Source organism: Pinus tabuliformis, chromosome 4_1 (genome assembly GCF_031772625.1).
Source record: "Pinus tabuliformis cultivar Carrire ecotype Pingquan chromosome 4_1, CPIR1, whole genome shotgun sequence".
NCBI lineage: Eukaryota > Viridiplantae > Streptophyta > Pinopsida > Pinales > Pinaceae > Pinus > Pinus tabuliformis.
Window position 1 is genome coordinate 628,468,836 of NC_142303.1, and position 21,051 is coordinate 628,489,886.

General features: G+C 38.1%; 1 protein-coding gene across 1 annotated transcript in view; it reads right to left on the reverse strand.

The window, feature by feature from the left end:
- The window catches only part of LOC149177603 (wings apart-like protein 2), a 106,479-nt gene that overhangs the window by 54,752 nt on the left and 30,676 nt on the right, over positions 1 to 21,051 (reverse strand). The window contains exons 3-8 of the mRNA XM_089420168.1: positions 9,740 to 10,088; positions 9,380 to 9,492; positions 8,707 to 8,841; positions 8,458 to 8,551; positions 8,120 to 8,275; positions 7,043 to 7,668 (exon numbers count right to left, since the gene is read on the reverse strand). Coding sequence (XP_089276294.1) covers positions 7,043 to 7,668; positions 8,120 to 8,275; positions 8,458 to 8,551; positions 8,707 to 8,841; positions 9,380 to 9,492; positions 9,740 to 10,088 — 1,473 coding nt within the window. The remainder of the gene's footprint in view (positions 1 to 7,042; positions 7,669 to 8,119; positions 8,276 to 8,457; positions 8,552 to 8,706; positions 8,842 to 9,379; positions 9,493 to 9,739; positions 10,089 to 21,051) is intronic.

The window sequence follows — 21,051 nt, forward strand, 5'->3', positions numbered from 1 at the left end:
TTTAAACAGGAATGCAACAAATTACAGATATAACCATACATATAGAGATGCAGCAGAAATAATACTTCATTTCATTACTGTAAAATATTGAAATATGCTTACAAATAGAAATGGAAATAAACTAGCTAAGGCGATGGTAGCTTATCTCTAAGAAGAGGTATGGCGGCTACATGCTTCTAAATTGTGTTACAATGAGGCTCGAAGACTTATTTATTGTTGAGAAACAATGGAAAACCCTAAACATCCCAAAACCTAACCCTAGAAAATGAAACGCCAAATTGTGGGGCCCGTTTGGGTAACTTGGTACATCAACTTCCCGGGGTCGTAACTTTGGCATGCGATCTTCGTTTGATGCGCACAATATCTCGTTAGAAAGATCTATCCGAGAACTACAACTTTGGGAAGAGCAACATCGGTCCATGGACCCATGATGCTCCTAGTTTCCCAAAAACTGTCGTTTTGGGCCTCAAAACGGCTTCAGAAGTTCAAGACCCGAAAAACTACTAAAAATAGTAAATTGTGCTACAATTAAAGAAAGCTGAAAGAAACAATGGTGGGGGTCCAAGTGGACTTGGCGGGTGGCCACCAATATCCACCTGGATCATGTGCCTTCTTCTCGCTTCAACAATTCGGCCTCTCCAATCTCTAGCAAATCAGCCTCCTGGAAACACTCCCGAAATTATCCTTGTATTCTCCTTCCTTCTCCTCAGTCTAAGTGAGCCTTTCACTCCAGAGAATTCACTCTCTCCTTCTTGGGAATTGTTTTCCCAAAAATGTTGTAGTTGTTTCTCTTCTCTATCTGTGTCTGCACCTCTTTTCATTTATTATCTTCATTAAGCCCAAATCCCTAACCCTAATCTCCCTTCTAGAAGATCTAGTAGATTAATGGTTGAGATTATCTCTAAGTCAATTAAATAATTTTATTATTTATCCTTAGAAAATGGCTTAAAAGTCCACAATAATTAATTGACTTTAATTGTTGTATTTTTCCTAAGACTTAGGAAAGAAGACATAAATACCTAAAGAGGCAATAATTCATCTCTTGCATGCCAAGACACCAAGCCTGTGCAAAAGACCTTCCAAAGATACAACTAGCTTCAATAAGACTAAGTGCGCAGGATTATGGATCTCTTCATTCGGGTAAAATTATATTGAAGAATTAATGTATTGTTGGTTGCTCATATATGAAGAAATTTCAACCCCCACTCCAGTTATCAGTTTCCCTTATCACTCCATGCATTTAGTTTTAAATCCAAGCATAATAAAAATTCTAAAATCTAGAAATGATAATATTTTTCTGAAAACACAAATTTAGAGATTTCACAACTGCTGAAATTGCAGAAATAAAACACAGCAAAATTATGACAGCCACACATATAAAATAACAGTAATTTTTTATCAATGTGACCCTGGAAAACCCCCCTACAACTCTTGGGGAAAACCAATTTGAGAGCTCTTCTTTATTTATGAAAATGATTTTACAAAGAAACTGAAATACACAATAAAATTCCAGCAACCACAAATTACAACTTATCTCGATTTTCGTGCTTGAACTCCACCTTGAAAATTGTGCCAAACAGCGAATAGCCAAAACAAAAAATTTTACAACAATAAAACAACATTAAATGTTGTACGGCTAGCCTCGAAAAATGTGCCCAAAACTTGTCCATCTTCCTTGATTTCTGTGCCTTTCTCCTGTTGTACAGTTTTTCCTTGGGATGCATGCCAATAAATGTTGCCCCCCAAATTTGCTAAAATGTCTTCTTGTTGCTCTCCTTCACTTCCTCACTGCTCAGAAATTTTCTTCTTTCTCTCTCTTCTCTTTCTCTCAAATGCTCATGAAAGAATGAATTGATCTTTTCCTCTTCTCTTCTCCTTTTATTCTCTAAATGACCTTTTGGGTTACCCTAAGATCTAATGACTAAGATTCATTTAGATGTAGGGATGAGAATATATGTGCATTTAATTCTCACTTTTTATTTTTTAACTCACCCACTTAACCTTTTATTTCCATAGTCACTTTTTCACTTTCTAATTCTTCATTCACTTTAATAAAGTCACCTTTAAAGTAGAATGTAACTTTACCACTTATAAAGTCACTTTTAAATTAGAATGTAACTTTACCACTTATAAAGTCACTTTTAAATTAAATTGACTTTACCACTTATAAAGTCACTTTTAAATTAGAATGTAATTTTATCACTTATAAAGTCACTTTTAAATTAAATTGACTTTACCACTTATAAAGTCACTTTAGGAGAAAAGTAAAAAATAAATTTGGACACTTTTCCCTAGGCCAAAGATCAAAAGCCTTATGGAACCACTTGTCCTCTGGTACCCAAATTTTAACACTCCCTCTTACCGAGGAAAGTGTTCCTCACCACTCCCATCTTGTCTCTAAAGTATACACGCTTGCCCCGTGGTAAGGCTTTGGTGAAAATGTTCGCTACTTGCTCATTTGTAGAAATGTACTCAAGCTTGACAACTCCCTTTTGGACAGTCTCTAATGAAGTGATACTTGATCTCAATATGTTTTGACCTGTCATGAAAAACTGGATTCTCCATGAGTTTTATGCAACTCTGATTGTCACAGTAAATTATTCAAGGTCTCAATGCCTGACCAAATAGACCAAACAACATCTTGCGAAGCCTTATGGCCTCACAACTAGCCAAACTAGCAGCCATATACTCTGCCTTAGCTGAGCTCAATGCAACTGACTGTTGTCTTTTGTTGATCCACAACACAACTGTCGAACCCAATGCAAAACACCCGGAAGTACTCTTCCTATCTGAAGCACAACCTACCCAAATTGAATCTGTGTACCCTGCCAGTCTCACTCCATCACCCTGTCTATAATCCATACCAAAATCCACAGTCCCCTGCAAGTAACGAAGAATGTGTTTTACAGCTACCCAATACACTCTCTTGGGCTCACACATGAACTGACTCATAGTGTTAACGGCAAAACATTATTTGGTCAAGTGTTGACCAAATACATCAAACAACCAATCAACTGTCTGTATAGAGTAGGATCCACCAACTCGGAATCAGAAGCATGAAGCTTCTTCCAGTTAGTGATCATAGGTGTAGACATGGGTTTGCAGTCCTCCATGTGAAATCTGCTAAGAATATCCACAATGTACTTCCCTTGTCCCAGGAAGAAATGCCCCTCCTCCTGCCACACCTCCAATCCCAGAAAATAATGCATCAAGCCAATATCCTTCATCTCAAACTCTGAAGCAAGATCTCTCTTGCAGCCCTCAATGAGTATCTCTGCACCAGTGATGATCAAGTCATCTAACCGGCCAGTTAGCAAGGCCACCGGTATATACCGGCCAAAAAACCCGGTTCAATCGCCCATTTCGCTAAAATTTGCCCTAAACCGGTGATAATCGGCCGGTTAGAGGCATGCCCACCGTGTAATGCAAAAAGTGTAATGCGGACTGTGTTTTAGGGGTTTTGGGGGGAAACTAAGGGTGTTTTCCCTCCAAAAACACCCTCTCCAAGCCTTTAAGAGGCCCCTCTCACTCTCATTTGTCTCACACAACTGCTTTGGAGTGTTTGTGAGTGTTTGTGAGCTTGGAGAGTGTTGAGTTTTTGGCATTTGCTGAAGTAGTCATCTTGGAGTTGGAGTTGGAGCTATTTTGGAGATAGTGTGTAGCTGTCAGTGGAGTTGCCATCTTCAAGAGGAGGCTAAGGAAGCTAGTTTGCATTTCCAAGTAAGGATTTGCAATTTTAAATTCCTTATTTGACTGTTGTCCATGAATTAATTTTTTTTATGTGTTATAAACTTCTCACTTCTATGATCTACCATCCAGGGAGTCATCATGCCTCCAAAAGCCAGAGATATTGCATGGGCTCATTGTGATATGATTGATGGCAAAATGATCTGCAAATATTGCCAAAAATCCATTCAAGGAGGGGGTATGAACAAGTTCAAGCAACACTTGGCTGGGATAGGAGGCCATTTAAAGCCATGTGGAGCACCAAATGAAATAATAGGGCTTATTAGGGTAGAATACCTTCAGAAGTTTGAGACTCAAGTCACTGAACCAATAGAGAAGTTTGTGACTGCAAAGTTTGGGAGTCGAGACTCAACCAACTGAGTTTGATCATGATGACTGAGACTCATGAGAAGTTTCAACTTCAAGTGATAATGTTGATCACTATTATAGTATTACTATTATCATATATGTAGAGTCTAGACCAGTGTTGTGAAAATCGCGATAATTAAACGAAAAAATCGCCGGGTTTTTTTTTGCTGATTTTTATTGAAAATATCGCGATAAAAACGAAAAAATCGCGATAAAAGCTTAAAAAATCGCCGGGGGTCGCGACAACATAGATTTATAGCGTTTTTTTGGGTTTTTTCATGCAATTTTTTTTGAAAGAAACAAATTTTTTTGAGTGGGGCAGCTTAATGATAAAGTCTAGGCCCTAGTATGGATATGCTATTCATGGTAATATTAAATTCTTAAAGTAAAAGTGACATTCTCCTTAATCTTCATTTTCATCCTTTTACTTAAATTTTTAACATTACCATGAAATGACTCAGGATGTTTGAGAGTGGTTCCAGCCTCATTGGATTTCATATGGAGAAAGTAGAATTTTAGATTTCATTTAAAATCCAGCAGACTTATCAGTTTTTCAGGATTTTAGGATTGGGAGATCGTAATGTTTCCAGGTGACACCACCTGCCCGGGCTACCACTGCCACCAGTAGAGGACGTGGTCTACCTCCTATAGCTCCTACTTCTAGTTCTTTAGCTTCTAGAGCACATCAGACTCCACTGCCATCTCCACCAGCACAGGCACCAGCATCTACATCTAGAGGGAAAGGGAAAGTTGTGGCATTTTCTCGCAAGAGGGGCAGAGGAAATCAATAGGATTAAACTTTCATTTTATTGTATATGACATTATGACAAGATGAGATACATTATCATATTTTTTGTTGATATTTTGAGGCTGAGTTGGGACTCAGGAGTCAGGACCTACTATTCAAGACATGATTCAATGTTATGTGTGATTTTAGCGCTAGAAATTATATTAAACATCTTATATATTAGTTTTTTTTATCATATTTAGGTGTCAATGTATTTATTTTATGTTGTAGATGGTTTAGATATTAAAAAAATTGAAAAAAAATGAATATTTTTGTACCAAACGATTTTTTCCCCGATTTTTTCCTATTTTTTCCCGATAATTCCGATTTTTTCCGATTTGTTCCCGCGCCGATTTAATCCCGATCACGATTTTCACAACATTGGCCTAGACTGAAGTCTTGTAGTAGGCCACTGGCCCCATAGTTTGCAGGGTTTGCTTTTCCACTCTAGAGGCCATTTAGAGCCTCATTGCTTATGTATTTTGTCGATGATATGTATTGCACTCGATGCCATTTTGATATATTCACCTTTACATGGTATATAAATGAGCAATCTTTGCATATTTTGTCTCTATTGGCTTGGAATCATGGTTTTAAATCTTAAAAATAGGTTTTTTCATTAAAAAATAATCATTTAATGTATTTTTCTAAAACCGGTTCGTTTAGACCAAACCAGTCCCAGTTAGACTGGTTCCGGTCGGTAAACCGTTTCATTAGGTGGACCGGTCCGGTCACCGGTTCCGGTTTTAAAAACATTGCCAATCAGCAAATAACCAAAACAAAAAATTTTACAACAATAAAACAGCATTAAATGTTGTTGCCCCTCTTCTTCGATTTCTATGCCTTTCTCCTGTTGTACGGTTTTTCCTTGGGATGCGTGCCAATAAATGTTGCAGCCCAGATTTGCTGAAATGTCTTCTCGTTGTTCTCCTTCACTTCCTCACTGCTCAGAAATTTTCTCCTTGTTCTCTCTTTTCTTTCTCTCAAATGCTCATGAAAGAATGAATTGATATTTTCCTCTTCTCTTCTCCTTTTATTTTCTAAATGACCTTTTGGGTTACCCTAAGATCTAATGGCTGAGATTCATTTAGATATAAAGATGAGAATAAATGTGAATTTAATTCTCACTTTCTATTTTTTAACTCACCCACTTAAATAAAGACCCACTTAGCCTTTTATTTCCATAGTCACTTTTTCACTTTCTAATTCTTCATTCACTTTAATAAAGTCACCTTTAAAGTAGAATGTAACTTTACCACTTATAAAGTCACTTTTAAATTAGAATGTAACTTTACCACTTATAAAGTCACTTTTAAATTAAATTGACTTTACCACTTATAAAGTCACTTTAGGAGAAAAGTAAAAAATAAATTTGGACACTTTTCCCTAGGCCAAAGATCAAAGCCTTAGGGAACCACTTGTCCTCTGGTACCCAAATTTTAACAATATATGGCTGTCTTTTAATTGTCATGGTTGTGCGTTATTACTTGGCTGTAATTTCACGGTTGTGATGGTGCATCTTATATAAGGGCTCTATGTCTCACTTATTCTTGCATAATCTGAAAATCTGTTTTCAACTAATTATGGCACATCAGAGAAAGGCTTAATTATGTCATTTCTGTAATAAGCAAACCCTCTTATTCTTGGATATCGACTTCATCACAAAATTGAATTGCCAAAAGAATGACAAAGACTTGTTGAGGGGACAATGGGAAACCTTCCTTAATGCCTATAGGGTTACACTTTGCTCAGGGACTTGAATATCTTTGACTGCAAATCTGGGAAGTAACACCATCAACAAATGCGAGAAGCATCCGTTAGGTCTCCCCATGAAGCTTTCCTTGGAAAAGAAAGAATAGTTCTGTTGGGTACATATCTATTAAATAAAGCAAAAATGTATTACAGCCAACTTCCAAGTGCAAAGAATGACAACCCTTTATATGATTTCCAATGTCACTATTAAATTCCTAGGTCATTTCTTCCAAGATCGTAAACAAATTTTGAGTAATTACTTGCACAAAAATAAATAACTGTCAACGAGCAATAGAACCAATTCAATGCAACACGATGCAAAAGTGTGGAATTCCAAACAATATGTTCTCAACATAGGACATCTCTAAACCATCAAAAACGAAAAAGAGGAACAGAAAGAAACTTTACCTTGACAGATGAAAGGAGACAATCACCAAGTAAAGTGCCAGCTTCAGCCCATTGCCTATTGGTAAGTTCATTCTCATCATTGTATTGATCTTGTCCATTCATCAAGTCCATGATACCATCAGAAAACTGAGGTAGAACCTCCCTCTCCAACTCCACATTGGTATTGTTTGTTAAAACACTAAGTGATTTTAATTTCTTGTTTTTGTTAGCCTTTGTTCCTTTCAGAAGTGCCAGCTCCTCATCATTGAATTCATATGGATCTTGAGAGTCTTCAAAGGAGGCACTCCGCTTCTGCTCTACTGGCCTAGAGGATTGTTGCCCTAGGCCTGTCAATGACTTCGTGCCAACTGGAACTCTATTCCCTGTGCTCCTTGCTTGTGTAGTTTTACCTGTATTTGAACCGGTTAATCTATCCTTACTATGAAAAGTTTCACCAGCCAAGGCATGCTCATTATTAGAACCTGCGACTGAAAATTCTGAGGTTGATATTGATGTGAAACTGCTCTTATTCTTCTTAAAATGTGTGGAGTTCAAAACTGTATCTTGTGAACCAGACATCTTCACTGCTTTGCGACGCCCTCGCCCACCATTAGCAGTGCAAGCAACAGAAGGAACCTCCCTGCTTCCTGCAAGAGTGCAAATATAAAGATACTGAAAAACAAGACACACTGCAGATATATTTTATAATTTATACTCATGGAAGATGTAGAATCAAGAAAAGATGGTCATAAAATACAGTGACAAAAAACACGAAATTTTAACACATCCATTCTGGAAAAGAAATAGTTTAAAGCTGCTTACAAAACAATAAAAGTCAGTAGAGGTCCACCAACAATACAACCTTCTGAAATATTACAAGCTAAAATGAGTGAACCTATGGATCATAACCACTGAACACCTAAGGGTGTGACTACAAATATTGCCTTCATGTAGTCTAGCAAACATTGGATTCTAATAATTTCGAGAGAAATAAAACTCCTTGGGGGATTTCTAAATAAATACAACAAAGATCATAACTCATGACATAGGACAGACAGAAAAAATGATTTTTAGACCAAACGCAATTGTTATCCATACCTTTAAGGTCTTCTTCCTGAGTTGCAGTTATTGGAAACTCAGCTTTTCTTGTACAGTTTTTTGAACTGTGAGTATCATTAACATCATTCACAGTGATACAATATTTTTCACGTCCCCCAGAATCTGAACCACTTGAGTTGTGCCTCAAAAGCAGTCCTGACAAAAGCAATCACTCTCAAGATCTTAAGAAACTTTCATAACAAAAATTTGGAAGCAAGAAACTATTTCAATACAAGGCTGAAGTCTTCCAAACAAAATAACTGCTCATATAGCAGAACTTTTCAGGACATTTTATTGACACTATTCAAAAAAGCAATGCAGAAAAGATTCCCACTTACCAGAGAGAGTCTTGATAACCTTAATCACAAGGGCAATAAAGGAGAGTTCTAGGCCTTCACATCTTAACTTTAAATTCATCTCCAACAAGTGCTTCTGTTAATAAGAAAGAACAGAAACTATCATATAGAATAAGCAAATTGTTTTGAATTGCACTAGTTCTTTACTTAAGCTATTAACTTTGATATAAGACATTGGCTCCATTTTATCAAGAAAAGCTCACGACACCACACTCAACATAAAAAATTTACCTGATTCTGCTCACTTAAGAAAGTAGCATTTTCCATCACCTTCATGCACTTCAGCAACAGCCCTACATCCTCAGCCATTTTAGTTGTTCTGGATGATTTGAGAACAACATTTGAGCCTCGGTCTTCCAGAGCCTCCTGGACACAAACATTGGTAGGGATTTTTATAAATTGAAAATGTTTTATACGCCTGATCATCTCAGCTTGTCCATTAAAAACCTCCATCGTGGTATCCAGGAAAAAATCAAACATTTAGTTCAGAAGCATGTAATGTAGAAGCCAATGCTATTAAACAAACACAGAATCTGTAAACAATATTCCTACATTTTATTTCATATTAATGAGAATTCTCTGCATAAGTTGTGCCTTAAAGGATCTCACTAACTAGCCAGAAGTCTCAGGTAAACACCAGGCCACTGAGATAAATAGCTTAGTTTTGTAAAGAATTAGAAATACAATGAGTTGAAGTACAATACAGCAGACAATAATTTTTAAAAAAATGAACAAATAGATAAAGGGATAAGGCCTGGAAGAAAATTGCAAGAGTAGAAACAAATGAGCTCTAAAACACTACAAAATTGATAAGAAAACATATAAAATGAGACATGCAACAATCTAAGACAAATTTTTTGGCTTTTCTCAAAGGTTGTTATAAAGGGAAGATATCGATACTCACTTTTAGAATAGCAAAACAATTCAGAACAACATCACAAACAGCATCAAGGCCCCCAAGCTCTCGCAGCCTTTCTTTGAAATGCCCCCCAACTCTTCTAACTGCACCAGAGGTATCTGCAAACAAATTTGTACATGAGTTTTGCAAAACTAGCATCCTTTACATAACGACTCATGAACAGGTGAACTCTGCATGTCAGACAGTTCAAAAAATTGTCATAAATATAAAGCTTAGAAGTTTCCACTTTTTATTGTATAGTGTAAACTGAAACTTATACGACTAACAATGTTCATAAAGAATCCTGAAACCCAACTGTACCAGCATTTTTAAATAGATTTTAGAGTTTGTATGCCAGATTGGTACCTTCAAGTGCAACCGTAGATAGGCAGGCTTTCTCCAACGTCAATAAGGCAAGCCATTTCGAGTTCAACTCCTGCCCAGAAAAACTATCCCCGTCTCTGTCTTCATTACTGCTTCTCGTATGTATTTCCTTCATGGTTGAAAGTAGCTTCCGGACTTTAGATAGGATTGCAACACCACCACGATCAGAACCTGAAGAAGACACCTTCAACAGACTAGAATTTGTGGTTACTCCTAAAATCTTGCTGCCAAGTGATCCCTTTTTCTCACTTGCTTCTGGAAGAGATGGAAGCAGCAGCTTCAGCAGAAATTTAATGCAAACGGCTGAATCTAGCAAATGTTCATCTTGACCCTGTACAAATATGTGGGCAATCCTATTAAAACTGCGCTATTATGAGTTCACGAGAAAGAAAAGAAAATGGTCCCTAACATCTTTCCAGATAAATTTGTGAATTATATTTAAAACAGTTTTCAGTGAAAGAACTTTAACATTACATTCAACAGCTTTATATGATTTCCATCATTGCTATGGTACGAATAATCAAATATTCCTAGCATTTAAAAAAACAATAAATTTGGAACAGTCAGCTCAGATGATATCAATTTTTCTTCTAGCTATTTCCATGTACCAAACAAATGTGAGAGGACAGGCTGGTCTAATTTATCAGGCTGAATGATAGAGGGAGCATGGATGGTCCTCTTAGATCTAGGCTACCTGATATGAAGAAATAAGTGCAGTTTTCAGAACCACTCCAAAATTTTAGGAATATATGTATATGTGTGTGTGTGTATATATATATATAAACAAATAAAACGTGGGAGTGCCAAGACTATTCCAGAAGGCTAATATATAAAGATATACAAGTGAAAGTAGTAGAAACTAGAGTGAGAAAGGGTGGATGTAGATGAGGCAGTAGAAACATCTTTGAGATCAGTCAATGTGAGGGTGCCAGTGCAACACCTAATTAGGTCCATCAGGGAGTGGTCAGGGTTGAAAGGGTATAGCTCGGTGATCCTAGCAAAGATCATATGTGGTCAGTCCAAGCTCTCCTCATATTCGAACCCATAGTGAAAAGTCTAGCAATGTGGATCTGGTTGCTCTGCTTGGGCTGTGAGGTAGCTCCACTTAGAAAATAGGTACCACTTTGTTGTGCTAGTGGAAGTAGGGCATCTAGATACAAAATGTGAGTGGACAGCATTGTCAATCTTGAATAACCTGCATCCAAGGGTGGGGAGTTTGGAGAGCTCCTAGTAACCCCAGTAGCCAAGACAGGCTAGACAAAGACGGTAATCAATCTGATAAGGTCAAGTCTAGCGAAATCCAAGTACCAAGAGATGGTTCTCATAGATAGGACAGAGACAAATGAGAAGTCCTTCTCGAACTTCATTGCAAACTCATCAAGCTAAGCCTATGTCGATGTTGTTATCAAATGCGACTTCCCCTTCTCTAAACATTGCGAGGAGGAGTGCCCACTCATCTACAAATGAAGCAATTGAGCTTGCTCAACTCCTTTTTCTCTGGCGAAGAGGTTGCCCCCTCATTGTTACCCTTGGAACCCTTCCCTTTACCCTTCTTGGCCATATTGATCAAGGCCAGGTTCTCTTCTCCATATTCCTACTTGTTGGCTTTAGACTCCTCTCAAGTTTCTTCATGGATGTAGTCATCCCAAAGCCTCTCACAATCTGGAAGGTGCTCCCAAGAGTAAATTCCCTTAACAAATAGTACCCATGACTTCAGAAATTCATTTAGCACCACATTTACAAGCGTTACGTCCTCCACTTTCACCCCAAAGAATGCAAGCAGATCCCGTAACTAGGTGATTCTCATGAAGTAACCGATAATGTTATTAGACCTTGACATTGTGAAAATTCGGAAAACCGTGAATCTTACTGTTGCAACTGATTAAGTTTCTTCTATTTGTTAAATGAAGTGCACAAATTATTTACTATATTCTACGGTAAATATCGAAACGAATACACTGCAGCTTTCACAAATAAAATACTGCGAAGGAAAAACAATGTTGGAAGAATAGATGTACACACACAAATACACAATTATTTTTGGACCAATGTCCCGGAAAAACCAAACTTTGGAAAATCAGTGCAGCAACTGAGGTTTTATTATTATGCAATAGTAAATCTAAGTACAAAACTATGGATGCTCAAATCTAGCAATCCATACAGAAAAATCACTAACAATAAGTCTAGTGAGAAAAATCTCACTCCCACTGGCGATCTAACACTAAACTTGGCTCAAGATGAGTTGCTCTCTATTGCCTCTACACAGTCCCTGCGTCAACCTATGCAGTACTGCGTCCCACAATTCGGAACTGCTTCTCTCTCGCTATCTAATCAATTGTTGTCTGGAAGATGGACCCTTCTAGCCTCCAAACTCTCTCTCCGGCTTCTGGCACTGAATCACTACTTCTCCCCAGCAAAATACGAAATCCCCTCTGAACCATTGTGCTACTTCTCTGTGGCACTCACTACCTCCCTGCAATGCACTCACAAGAACAGGAAAATCTTCCTCCGACCTTATTATCCCTGCCCCTCTCTCACTGCTTTGAGCTCATTAGCTCTCTCTCCGACAACTCAGCATCGCTACTTGGGAGTTCGGTCTACCAGTGAATTCGAACTGCTAGTGTCTGATGTGTGTTCTCCAAGCCCCAAGATTAAAACATAATCGATGGCCAAGATTAAAACATAATCTCTAGGTGGAATTTCCAGAAACAATTTCTAGGTTTTGGAGAATACATGTATTCTAGCCTCCACCAAATTTCGTGGCTAGAACACATCTGATGCTACAAAAACTAATACTCCCTCTTAGCGAAGAATGTGTTCTAGCGCTGCAACCCACTGAAGCAACACCCTATCTCTGCACCACCTCCTGTCACGTTGTTGATGTTTGGTTGTTTCTTCCCACCAACGACTGCGCAACTCGGATATACGTTGCATCTGTGTTGTTGGCCCTACTGAACTGTTGCCAACACTACATCTGCACTGCAATTGAAAAGCATCCAAAATATTGAATCAACATGTGATCAGTATGATGCATCTGTCTCCCGAGTCTCTGACTGCTACTAGTCTCTGCACTGTCACTGAAGCCTTTGCGTTGTTGCTGACTCTGCTCTGTGCCAACTCTGCAATACGCTACCCATTATCTAACCGCTACTAGCCACTGCATCTGTCACTCTAGCATCTGACTACACCATCTTCCACTAATCCATCCTGCTACTACGTGTTATGGGCTCTCGTAGCAAGGTATTGATTCATTAGGTGGACCTCCTCAAGAATCTTGCCCATCTGTAGCTCTCTGGGGCTACAAAACAAGATCACCCCACCTCACTCTGGGAGGTATATCGATGACCATGGCAAACTCTTCCTCCAATCTAGAGGATAGCCTGTCGATCTCTGCGGATACAACCTGTCGATCCTGCTTCTCCTCGTCCTTCTTTTTGAGAGGACATTAAGTGTTGTAGTGACCAAGTTCACCGCATCTAAAGCATTTGGCCTTGGAAATGTCCTCCTTCCTCCTGCATTGCTCATGTTGTCCCTTTGATGCGAGGGCTACATTTTCCTCTTCCTTCACTTACTTCGTCCCACTACTGTTGTTGATGCCACTGATGGTGCTCTTCACCAAATCTCACCTCATCTCTTCCTGTTGCAGATCAGCCCACATTCGATCCCACTTAGCAACTTCTCTCTACCCAGAATACTCTGGACGATGACATGCTAGTCTTCGGAAACATTGTTGAGAACTAACCGCGCCAATTCTATAGATTGGGGTGCTGACCCTACTGCAGACAATTGGTCCCAGACATCTTGAAGCCTAATGAGAAAGGGGTCTATGCGCTCTCCATTTTGCATCCTTGTGCATCTCAGCTTCTCCTCAAGATACATCTTCCACTGCTTAGAAGATCCATCGTATGGTGTAGCAAGAGCTTCCCACATCTGTCGAGCAGTACCTTTTCCAGTTATGTGAGACACTACATGATCTCAAACCCCATCAAGAAACCTCTTTGCTTTTTTCCATCTTCTTGTAAGTCTTCAGCGGATCTACAACTGCAGATACAGCTACCACGTTATCGATGTAGGCTTTGAGATCATATTCATCTAGAACACAGGGAATTCTTGCCTTCCAGATCACATAGTTGGAGGCTCCATCCAACCGATCCTGAGCTCTCAGCCGTGCTGATGCCATCTCCTCAAAAAGTCAAATTCCTCCTCTTCCCCTCTGCGCGGCTGCTGACTGGCTCTACGCAATCCCTGCTAGAGTGGGCAAATTTTCTCACAACTACTGCTAGGAAAAATCTAACTTATAAACTAAAGTTCCCTAAGGAAAGAATTCCCCCAATGTGTGCTCTTCCATCCTCCCGACGTTATTCTGCGATAGCAAACTGCTGCAAAATAACTTCGTCCCAGCTGAAGATCTACTCCGTAAGGAAAATACTATTGCTCCCTCTACCTCTGGTAATCTTTGATCTAGAAAATTTATTCTCTGTCAACTTTCTCAGAGAAATAAATTTTTCCTCAAAAATTGACCCTCCTAGACAAAGGAATTGCGTTGCCTTTGAGGGTTTCAAATTGCTGCCTAAGCAGAGCTTCAAAATTCCTCTTACCTTCTGCTACTGAGCTCTCCGGCTTACGATCTGTGCTCTGATACCATGTGAAAATTCGAAAAACCCTGAATCCTACTGCAGAAACTAATTAAGTTTCTTCTATTTGTTAAATGAACTAAACAAATTATTTATTGTATTCTATTGTAAATATCAAAACTATACACTGCAGCCTTCACAAATAAAATACTGCGGAAGAAAAATAATGCTGGAAGAATAGATGCACACAGACACAAATACACAGTTATTTTTGGACCAATGTCCTTAGAAAAACCCAACTTGGGAAAATCAGTGCAGCAGCTAAGGGCTTTATTTTTATGCAGTACTAAATTTGAGTACAAAACTATGGATGCTCAAATCTAGCAATCCATACAGAGAAATGACTGGCAATAAGTCTAATGAGAAAAATCTCACTCCCACTAGCGATCCGACACTGACCTTGGCTCAAGATGAGCTGCTCTCTGCCGCCTCTATGCAGTCCCTGCGTCACGCAGTACTGCGTCCCACAACTCGGAATTGCTTCTCTCTCGCTATCTGATCAGTTGTTGTCTGGAAGATGGATCCTTCTGGCCTCTTAACTCTCTCTCCGGCTTCTGGCACTAAATCACTGCTTCTCCCTAGCAAAATATGAAATCCCCTCTGAACCACCGCGTTGCCTCTCTATGGCACTCACTGGCTCTCTGCAATGCACTCACCAAAACAGTAAAATATTCCTCCGGCCTTGGTATCCCTGCCCCTCTCTCACTGCTTTGGGCTCACTACCTCTCTCTCTGGCAACTCAGCGTTGCTACTCTGGTTGTGAGAGAGAAACCCAAGGGAAGATACCAAATGCTATATTAATGATACCTCCCCTAGATTTCTAACCACCTGATGCCTCAGGCATTGCAGAGACTATGGCTCTGACAACTGCAAGGTCATTGTGTTAACCACAAAAGAGGGTCTAGGCTTCGCAAGTTGGATAAGACAGGTGGTCCTATCTTTCTATCAACCAAGCATATGCTTGGAGGTAAATTAATTAGTGCAAGACTAATCCTAGAATGCAAGCGCAAAATATGAATGGTTATCTTTAGGTGAAGTTTTAAAGGGATCTTAAGTACTTAGAGACAAATTACAATGATATTCAATTTAGAATAATGAAGTACTTAACAATATATAATGTCGATCTTCACCAAAAGAAAGTGCTTAGTGGAACAAATAGATGGCACCAAAAATGTCGTCAAGATCACAATAGACAATTGCTCATGAAATGACCATAAGTATACAAAATCCAATGCCTCGTTCAACAATGCCAATTAGATGATGATGATCTTGAAACACGATTAGCAACTTCTTAGGATAACTTAGATTATAACAATAGAATGTCAATGTGCCAATTAGATGCAAAAGAGAGAGAGCTTAGATATCTTGTGAACATAATTTATAATTCTTTTGATTACCTCAAGATTACTCTTATCATGATTATGATTACTAATTAGGTGCCTTTAAGAGTGACTTGATTTGCAAGATTATAAAAATTTAGATGTGAAGCTCACTTGCTACAAGTTAGTAAATCCACAAGAAACAATATAACCAATTATCCAATTATTATTCACTTTTTTAGCAATGTCACAATAATGCTAGCTATAAAATGGGGGAAAGAGAGCATTCATCAACAATATTATTTCTCTAGAGCAATAAGTCAATCTTATCCAATAATCACCAATTCAATTAGCCTTTTAGAGCACTTATGTCCAATGTAAATGCAAACAATGGTATACTTATGTACGCAAGAGATGTAAAGATGCAATGAAATGCAAGATAGGGAAGAGAGACCAATGATTGCAGCAGTAAGAAAAACACCCAATGACACAAGAGGACACTTACCCAAGATGCAAAATATGCTAGGATTGTATGTCCAATAGAAAGAGGTGACTGCCCGCTACCTTTCAAACCACTGTTATGTTTATATCAGACCACAGATTATTATGACAGTCCTCCAAAAATGACAAGCTATGCCAAGTAAATGCAAGCCCAACCAAGGCCAATGATGAAATACGCTTGCAAGTTAATTATTATGCCATTTTTAGGTGTTTTTGTCACTAGCGTAGGTGACTTTGGATTGTTGTAGCAAGCATATCAGACCTTGAGTTTACCCAACAGTCCTCAAAAATTCACTTATATGCAATTAATTTAAACACAAGGTTAGTGCTTAATGCCTTAGGCAATTAATTAATGAGATTAGGACTATTTTAGATGTGTTTAGGCCCTGAATACACTGTTGTTATAAAATGCTTCAGAATTCAAATGAAACAGTGATTAGACAAAGAGAGTTAGAGGGAGAAAACACAAGGCCTAATGACCTTGTTAGTGACTAGAGATGCTTCCAATGAACTTGACCACCTGCAACCACTAAGTTAGCTCTAAAATCGCTGCAAAACAAGATATTAGAGACAAAATGCCAATGCAAACCAAACTCAACAACTGAAGAATGACCTAGATGAGGGATAGAAGAGGATCAATAGATCAATAATAGGGCTAAGAGGCAAGGGAAAAGCAGTGAAGAAGGGGAGAAGGCCTAGGAAGGCAACGGCTAGGGACATAAGGCCTTATAGGCCTGCGGCACACAAGGAAAAGCCTCTTAGAGGCTGCAAAAAGGCCTTAGAGGCATGCGGCTAAGGGATGGAGGGAAATTGGGGGGGTTTGAGGCCCCTCTAAGGCTGCGGCAAGGCCCTAGAGGCCTACGGCTAGGCAAGGAAAGCCCAATAAGGGTTGTCATCCCAAGAAAAAGCCCTCCTAGGGCTGCAGCCAAAGAGAAGAGGGGCAGTGGCTAGCTGAAAAAGGAAGAAGAGGCCACAGCAAGGCTGGAAGAGGTGACGGCTAGGCCTTAAGGGCCTTAAAAAAATTCAGAACCCTGCAATCACAGAAAAAATTCCACAAAAACACCAACATTCGCTTCTTTGAAGGCCAACGTCTTCCTTTTTTGGTTGGACGTTGAGCTTGGAGGGAGGCTAGAGGCTAGATCTTGCCTTCCTAGGCCTAGATCAACCTCAAAACCCCAGTGAAATTGCTCAATTAGGTTGGACGTCTCACTTGGGGAGTGAAACCCTTCAAACCCTAGCCTTAGGGCTAGATCTCCCACAAAAATTTGTTTTCCTTAAGGTTTGAAGAAAATCACGTGCACAAATGAATGAAAGAATTCCCAAAACCCCAAATATATACAAAAAATCCAAAAAACCCAAAACTCCAAGTGCTACAAAATAAAACAAGGGTCAGAATAATTTGCAAATATTTACAAATTAGAATTACTAACTCTCATTAGCAAATTATTTCTTTGTAGCGCAAAATCAAATAAAAGTTTTAAGAATTTTTTAAATGAAATTTATGGATAAATAATTTCGAAAGATAGACCAGCCAAAACCCTTCTGCAAGATAATTTGTCACAATGAAAGCTTAGAGCCCAAACAAGGTCAGTTCTTCCCCATGGTCTGTGAACTTAGAGCCCAAGGGTGAACTTACAGCCCAAGGGCTAACGTAAATGTAAATCCCTAGTAAATCTCAAGTTAAATTGTTAGATCATATAGTGAATCAGATCACCTAAGATAACTCGTACCAATAGAATGTTCTTATCACTGACAAATGAAATAACAATTAAATATATTCAACACAATATAGAAGATCAACACATAACTAGCACATACCACAGATCAGCAGATAGAAGAACACCATGAACTGAAACCCCAAAGTCTTTATATTATGAGAAAAATGTTTCCAGCAGAGTAGCAACTCAATACATGCGTTACAAAATCACCTCATCCAAAGATGGGAAATAGAAGCTAAATGGCTTCCTTATATAGAGAAAACCCCTCCAAGTGGAAAATAACAGCTAGTTGGCTTGATCCTTGTCAAAATAATCTCGACTGTCGAAAATAACTTGATCATCTTTTAATCTCCACCATCAAATTTTTATTTTTGAGGAAAATTTTGAATTTCTCTTAAAAACCATTTTTTATTAATCCAAAAATTAATATTTTGGATTAATTTCCTCAAAAATTTCACTGACTTGACCACCAAGGCCCAAGAGCTCAAATTTTCTTAAAATATTCATTTTTCCCTTGGTGGAGGTCCTCCAAAATTTGACTCCCTTTTCACAACGAATTTTTTATTATTTTCCACTTGGAGAAAATTAATTTCTCTACAATTATTTTTTGACTCAAAATTAATTACTTCTCTAGCTTAGAATTTTTATTTAATTTGCCAGAAAAATAATCAATTGACTCTAGAGGGGATTAATAATTTTTCCACCCACAAATATTTTAGCCATGGTTTCTGATTGTGAGAGACCATGCACTAAAATATTTTTACATCAAAATATTACAGTTAATTCAACCCTTAAAAGGGGAAACACCATTTAGACCAGGCCCTCAAGACATTACACAATTTTGCGACACAATATGATTTAGTATGAAACCAAGTGTGCTTATAATAAAATAATTTAGTTATGGTGTTCTAATTACAGGGGACCATGCACTAAAATTATTCCTAAACACACTTTTAAAATAGACTCGATAAACACTAGGACTCACCTAAGACCTTGTCAACGAATTCCGCTCTAGCTTTGGGGTTATAGCTAGAAGAAAAACTATGTTGATTAGGCATGTTTACAAACACACATAATTTGGGGAGGTTAAAAAACTTCCTAGGATGAAATCCTTTGCCAAAATCAGAGGCTTACCTAGGTGTTGTTACATAATTAAATGGTCATACTAGCATCATTTACAATAGACCCTGCAAAAATTGGGTTTACAATGATATATTCATGCTGATTGATGACTTTGATCTTTGAAAAATTTCTCGACTTCCTTGTACACTGCTTTCTCGAACTGTTGACAAAATTGTGGTCAACAAGGAGCATGGGAGCTATTTGACAGCCTAATAGATTGGGACTCAAAGATGCATTACAGAGTTTGGTGTTGATACCAAAAATGCAGTGAAAGAAGTTGGGACAATGTTATTTCATCTTGAGTAAAGAGGCTTGTTGAAAATGAAGAAGGTGTTATGGGTGCCAAAACTCGAAAGAAGTTTGCTCTCGGTTTCTATGATAGAAAAGGAGTTTGTTGTAACATTCCATAATGGGTCGACACTATGCAGACCCATGGAATCTAACTCTAACAATGGCCATGTCTTTAGGATATTTTCTCAAGTATTGAGTAAGTTGCTTTTGTAAGTTAGCCTAAGTCTTAGGAAAAGCACAATTAATTATGTTGATTTTAGAGCTAAAAAACTAAGGAAGAGAAAACGTGGTTACTTTAGTGAAGCAAGTTTCAATCTCAACCGTCAATCTCAAATGAGGCAATATCTAATATTTGAATCTTAGCCATCCATCACTTTGGAGATTAGAGTTAGGGATTTAGCTCAATGACAAGTTATAAAAGCAAGGCTAAGGAGAGGAGAAAGACAACACACACAGTAAGTACAATATTTGAGAGAAGATCTCAGTGATTGAGTGGAGAAGGATTGCCTAGTGTGTCAAATCCAAGGCAGGCGCAAGGGTGCAGCATAGGAGATCCATATCAACCACGCAGATCAAGGACAGATCTAGGGCTTGATCAACTTGATCAAATCCAAGGTATGTTGTATTTGCAAATTCCTCAATTTGGCCCCCCATTATTTCATGATGGGAGCCCAAGCAGATTCTGATTATTATGAATGAAGAACTTATTTGATTAGGCAGAAATTTGTGTGTGGACATATGTGATTGAGATTCGTGAGTGTGTTTTCACTAAGTAATTTTTTTTCTTTATGTTAGGAACACAACTATGATTTTATTTAGTAGAAAAAATCTGCTAGGAATTAATTGTCAGGTGCTGGGTTCAAAAATTAACATTTTGCACTTTGGAGACATTGCACACATGATAGTCTTGTTGTACAAGTCTTGACTCTTGATTGATGATCTACATATCTACATGTATCAACCAAGATGTGTGATAACAAAGTAAAAGTTTATTTCCTATAAGGTTTTCTTTTTTTCCCATTAATGCATTTGGGGCTTTTTGTAAGGCAAAATTAGGGTTTTAAATGTATGTGAAAAGAATGATCAACTCTTTAAAAAATATCACTATTTTCCTAGTAATATATTGATCCTTCTAAAAATCCAAAAAAAATCCATATTTAATTTACTAGTTCTTTCTGCTTCATATCTCTATCCATTTTTGCTTGTTTTAAGCTCAATAAGCAACAAAATTGCATAAACATTTAAAAAAATTAGATTAAACCATACAAGCATATATGTCATGTAAGGAGACCATGAAAAGAGTCTATGCAATTGTATATACATATATAACTTATGCAATATTCAAATATTTTAGTGAAAAATGGAAGATAACATAATTTCTATACACAAAAAATGACATTTAAAAACGATTAGTTCCTTGTAAAATTTACTAGTTCTTTATACATCACATCTCAAACTATTTGTGCATGTTCTAAGATTTGTTACCACACAATCTAGCAGGGCTAGGAAGGGAACCTATGGGACATCTACTAGACCAAGTGACAACAATTGGACAAAGACCCACTGTCACCTCAGTCAATGTCCCCTACTATTTACGGACTTTCACCGATGGGAGGAGTCCCGATAGGAGGGAAATCACTTTAAATGGATAGAATAATATCTAGGATTGAAGGGATTTCACAAAGCCCATTCAAGCAGAAACACAATAA